This window comes from Staurois parvus, unplaced genomic scaffold, assembly GCF_062004578.1.
Source record: "Staurois parvus isolate SC_StPar_1 unplaced genomic scaffold, SC_StPar_1.0 ptg000373l, whole genome shotgun sequence".
Lineage (NCBI taxonomy): Eukaryota > Metazoa > Chordata > Amphibia > Anura > Ranidae > Staurois > Staurois parvus.
The window spans coordinates 303,352-309,338 of NW_028318169.1; the positions used below are offsets into that span (position 1 = coordinate 303,352).

The following is a 5,987-nucleotide window of genomic DNA, read 5'->3' on the forward strand; positions in this document are numbered from 1 at the left end:
TACCGACTCCTCCCCTTCAGTCTTGCACAGGCGTATCGGCTCCTCCCCTTCAGTCTTGCACAGGCGTATCGGCTCCTCCCCTTCAGTCTTGCACAGGCGTATCGGCTCCTCCCCTTCAGTCTTGCACAGGCGTATCGGCTCCTCCCCTTCAGTCTTGCACAGGCGTATCGGCTCCTCCCCTTCAGTCTTGCACAGGTGTATCGGCTCCTCCCCTTCAGTCTTGCACAGGTGTACCGGCTCCTCCCCTTCAGTCTTGCACAGGTGTACCAGCTCCTCCCCTTCAGTCTTGCACAGGTGTACCTGCTCCTCCCCTTCAGTCTTGCACAGGTGTACCGGCTCCTCCCCTTCAGTCTTGCACAGGTGTACCGGCTCCTCCCCTTCAGTCTTGCACAGGTGTACCAGCTCCTCCCCTTCAGTTTTGCACAGGTGTACCGGCTGATTGGGCGAGGGGTCTTCAAACAGTTTCTGCACTTTTTTAAACATATTTGTGTCATTCTCAAGACTCTTGGCCGGGGCTGTGTGTATATATATATATACCAGACCCCTCGTCATTAATAAAAGATGCATTTTCTGAAAGGCGCGACTCCTATTTGTATAGTGATCTCTGCACACAGGTCTCCCAGGACCGGATTGGCGTCCAATCAGACAGATCGCCGTCGGCAGGCATGCAGGAGTTAATCGCTGGGTTTGACAAGTTCAGCTTTGACCTGGAGAAGGATGTGGAAGGTCAGAGGGGATCCTTTCTGCTGCCCTTCCAAGGCATGGACAGTGAGTATGATAAACGGAGGCCACTATGGCGTGTAATGGGTTAAAGGGGAGTCCGGCCTGACTGTATGACAGGCGATCGAGAGGAAGGACTGACCTTGGCGCCGCAATTATAGATCAGGACATTCAAGGTGTCTTTATTAGAGCCCAACCATTAAATCCGCCCTCTGGCCTCTAATTCAGTCTTGCACAGGTGTACCGGCTCCTCCCCTTCAGTTTTGCACAGGTGTACCGGCTCCTCCCCTTCAGTCTTGCACAGGTGTACCGGCTCCTCCCCTTCAGTCTTGCACAGGTGTACCGGCTCCTCCCCTTCAGTCTTGCACAGGTGTACCAGCTCCTCCCCTTCAGTCTTGCACAGGTGTACGGGCTCCTCCCCTTCAGACTTGCACAGGTGTACGGGCTCCTCCCCTTCAGACTTGCACAGGTGTACGGGCTCCTCCCCTTCAGACTTGCACAGGTGTACCTGCTCCTCCCCTTCAGTTTTGCACAGGTGTACCGGCTCCTCCCCTTCAGTCTTGCACAGGTGTACCGGCTCCTCCCCTCCAGTCTTGCACAGGTGTACCGGCTCCTCCCCTTCATTCTTGCGCAGGTGTACCGGCTCCTCCCCTTCAGTCTTGCGCAGGTGTACCGGCTCCTCCCCTTCAGTCTTGCACAGGTGTACCGGCTCCTCCCCTTCAGTCTTGCACAGGTGTACCGGCTCCTCAGCGGATTTGTGGTCGGAGGGAACATTTGAGGGGTAAAGGATTTGTGCCAGGAGGGGGAAATATTTTTTTGGGTGGGGGGGGGGATTTGTGTTAAGGGAATACAGGGGGAGAGAAGATTTGACCTAGTGGTGAATGGGGGGGACAAAGATCTGTGCAGAGAGGGGGGTTTTCAGCAGGTGGTGGATTTGTACTGGGAGGAGGGGGAATTTGTGCTTGGGGGGGGGGGGGGGGTAAGCATGCAGATTAGTGCTTTTGATTTTTTTTTTTTTTTTGGGGGGGGGGGTATTGGGGCTGACATAATGCTCAAACCTCTTGGGGGGGGGATAGGATTTGGCACGTTCACCCTGGGCTCTAGATGACCCGGCACGGCCCGCAGGTATGATATATACATCTTTTATATTGCTCCAAGCTTGACCAATGCATAAGTTGCCACACCCGGAATTCAGCTCTGATGCCAATGGTGGGTTAACATCCGGTGGCGTTACGGTGGTGAGTGATTCTGGACCCTTCACACGTTCATCAGTCGGGTCACATTAGTCTGATGGAGGGGGGGGGGGGTGTACAATAAGTAGGTCTTGTTCCTGAGACAATAAATTCCGGAATACATTCCGGCTCCAACCTGATACAGCTGGGAGATCTGATTGTTCTTGAAGGTTAGAGCGGAAATCAGAGCCTCTGGGCTTCAGAGGTTCATCTTCTAGAGAGATGAATCCGTCCCCCGGGGACTCTCCTAGGAAGAGAATCTCTCCTCTGTGAAGCTCCACAATAACCCCCTTTCCTCTCTCTCTCTCATGGCGCAGAGTCCGGGGCGGCCGTCTGTAGCTTCTTCATTCGGGGATTATGCCGAAAAGGTAAGAGAACTCATAACATACTTACTACAGACGAGTATAGAATTCATCAGTACTATCAACTGCCCCTTACGTAAGTGCGCCACCTTCTGGTATTCTCGGGAAGGGAGTCTGAACAGAAACACGAAACAAGAGGCTGAAGTCTCCTTCAGAAACATTGTAACCTAATGAATTATAACAGGTAAGTCCAGGTTGTTTGTCTAACATAATCGATCAAGAATAGATACTTGGATCATTTGTTTCTCAGTAGGTTGTCCTTGACAATGGCCAACGGAGTATTGTCAGGGAGGTGAGGGGTCTATCGGGGAGGTGAGGGGTCTGTCGGGGAGGTGAGGGTTCTGTCGGGGAGGTGAGGGTTCTGTCGAGGAGGTGAGGGGTCTGTCGGGGAGGTGAGGGTTCTGTCGGGGAGGTGAGGGTTCTGTCGGGGAGGTGAGGGGTCTGTCGGGGAGGTGAGGGTTCTGTCGGGGAGGTGAGGGTTCTGTCGGGGAGGTGAGGGTTCTGTCGAGGAGGTGAGGGGTCTGTCGGGGAGGTGAGGGGTCTGTCGGGGAGGTGAGGGGTCTGTCGAGGAGGTGAGGGGTCTGTCGGGGAGGTGAGGGGTCTGTCGGGGAGGTGAGGGGTCTGTCGGGGAGGTGAGGGGTCTGTCGGCTAGGCTGAGTTTGCATGGCCCATCACTTTTGTTTGTGTGACATTTAAAAGGGTCTCTTAGTATTCATTTCTCTGGGATTCTCTTGAGCAGAAGTCTGTGAGAGATTAAGCAAGCCTTTCCCAGCCAGGGTTCCTCCAGAGGTTGTTAGGGGTTCTTTGAGAAGCAGATAGGGGCAGATGGATCTTCTGTTTGAGTCTAAATGTAAGGGGGGCTGCCTTCTTCTGACCACCAATGTGAGGGGGTCCTTTTCCCATTGACCACCAATGTAAGGGGGTCCTTCTCCCACCGACCACCAATATAAGGGAGTCCTTCTCCCACCGACCACCAATGTAAGGGGTCCTTTTCCCACTGACCACCAATGTAAGGGGTCCTTTTCCCACTGACCACCAATGTAAGGGGTTCTTTTCCCACTAACCACCAATGTAAGGGGTTCTTTTCCCACTGACCACCAATGTAAGGGGTCCTTCTCCCACTGACCACCAATGTAAGAGGTCCTTCTCCCACTGACCACCAATGTAAGAGGTCCTTCTCCCACTGACCACCAATGTAAGAGGTCCTTCTCCCACTGACCACCAATGTAAGAGGTCCTTCTCCCACTGACCACCAATGTAAGGGGTCCTTCTCCCACCAACCACCAATGTATGGCGGGTCTTTCTCCCACTGACCACCAATGTAAGGGGTTCTTTTCCCACTGACCACCAATGTAAGGGGTCCTTCTCCCACTGACCACCAATGTAAGGGGTCCTTCTCCCACTGACCACCAATGTATGGGGTCTTTCTCCCACTGACCACCAATGTAAGGGGTTCTTTTTCCACCGACCACCAATGTAAGGGGGTCCTTCTCCCACCGACCACCAATGTAAGGGGTCCTTTTCCCACTGACCACCAATGTAAGGGGTCCTTCTCCCACTGACCACCAATGTAAGGGGTCCTTCTCCCACCGACCACCAATGTATGGGGGTCCTTTTCCCACTGACCACCAATGTAAGGGGTTCTTTTTCCACTGACCACCAATGTAAGAGGTCCTTCTCCCACTGACCACCAATGTAAGGGGTCCTTCTCCCACTGACCACCAATGTATGGGGTCTTTCTCCCACTGACCACCAATGTAAGGGGTTCTTTTTCCACCGACCACCAATGTAAGGGGGTCCTTCTCCCACCGACCACCAATGTAAGGGGTCCTTTTCCCACTGACCACCAATGTAAGGGGTCCTTCTCCCACTGACCACCAATGTAAGGGGTCCTTCTCCCACCGACCACCAATGTATGGGGGTCCTTTTCCCACTGACCACCAATGTAAGGGGTTCTTTTTCCACTGACCACCAATGTAAGGGGGTCCTTCTCCACCGACCACCAAACACCTGGTTCTTCGCCACACTGGCCAACAAAATAAGAGGGTCCTTCTCCCATAAGCCAGTAATGTAAGGGGGTACTTCTTCCAGTGGCCACCAATGTAAGGGATTCCTTTTACCACTGACCACCAATTTAGGGGTTCTTCTCTCCCTGACAACCAGTTTTAAGGGGGGTCCTTCCCCACTGACCACCAATGTAAAGGGGTCCTTCTCCCATTGACCACAAGCTTAAGGAGGTCCTTCTCTCACTGATCACCAGTTTAAAGTCATTCTTCAACCACTGACAACCAGTTTAAGGGGGCCCTTGTCCCACTGGCTACCAGTTTTAGGGGTGTCCTTCAACCACTAACCACCAGTATTAGGGGTGTCCTTCAACCACTAACCACCAGTATTAGGGGTGTCCTTCAACCACTAACCACCAGGTTTAGGGGTGTCCTTCAACCACTAACCACCAGTTTAAGAGGGTTCTTGTTTCCAGCAGAGGTTCCCTTAAGACATGAAAATGATTTCAGGGTTTCCCCCGAAGGGATGAGGTTGAGAAGGTCAGATGAAGTGATCTGTTGGTGTCACCGCCATCCTCTGGTTGCAGGTGCCATGTGCCCGTTCCGTCACCTGACCGGGGAGAAGACGGTGGTCTGCAAACACTGGCTGAGGGGACTCTGCAAGAAGGGCGACCAGTGCGAGTTCCTGCACGAGTACGACATGGGCCGCATGCCCGAGTGCTACTTCTACTCCAAGTTTGGTGAGGAACGAGAGAAGGTGTGAATTAAAGATGAACTTCGGGCTGATATAGAAGACACAAACTACGGCAGCTCTGTTCATCAATACATCCTGATTTATTCATTTATTTTTTATACATGCAGTATAAGTGCCCGAAATTGCCCTGTTGTCAGCCTCTTGCACTGCCTACAGCAGAGCTCAGTCTGGAAGAGGAGGAAGCAACACAAGGAGCCAATCCGTTGGCAGTGCAAGAAGCATAACGATGGGAGAGAGCAGAGCTTACCAGTCCTTAGATGGGTTGGCTGCATTCATTTTCCTTTTTTATGCTTTTTTTTTGTTTTCTTAAGGCCCCATTCACTCTTTTGCGTAGCAGGAACAAGCCTGCGATATTTTTGAATGATTTGCACGCGATTTTGTGTGTCTCCCAGATCTAGCCCATTCATAAAGTGGCAAGCTTCATGCGGTTTTGACAGGCGCTGTTTGCCGCAAGATCCCGTTGTGCGACAATCAAGGCAGAATTGCATCGTGTTTGGGGTGCTATTAAGGGGCAACCAAAGGCGCATTGTGCAGCCATCAGCACGTGGTTTGGGATTGCGGGCAAAATCACAGTTATTCTCCCTGCAATCCCAAATTGCGAGATGTGAACGGGACCCTGTTCTCACCTGGTGGTCCTGCCAGTAACACACTGCCTGTTCTAGGGTCACTCACTGCACTGTATCTATGGAGGAGCATCTTTTTTTTTTTCTTTACCCTAAGATGGGAAGTGTGTTAGAACTACAGAAAGAACATCAAAAAGAACATCATCCCAACCGTGAAACATGGTGGTGGTAGTGTGATAGTCTGGGTTCAGGACCTGGATGACTTGCCATCATTGATGAAACCATGAATCCTGAGCTCTACCAGAAAATCCTGAAGGAGAATGTCCGGCCGTCAGATCCTAACCTCAAGCTCA

At 52.2% G+C, this 5,987-nt stretch overlaps 1 protein-coding gene across 1 annotated transcript; it reads left to right on the plus strand.

Moving 5' to 3' along the window:
* Window positions 1–626: 626 nt before the first annotated feature.
* On the plus strand, window positions 627–5,074 carry LOC149456161 (putative cleavage and polyadenylation specificity factor subunit 4-like protein; the record flags this gene model as incomplete). Its single annotated transcript, XM_089685362.1, has 3 exons — window positions 627–768; window positions 2,270–2,320; window positions 4,905–5,074. Coding segments are annotated over exons 1-3 (324 nt in total), but the record flags the coding sequence as incomplete, so codon positions are not given.
* Between the last annotated feature and the right edge of the window lie 913 nt (window positions 5,075–5,987).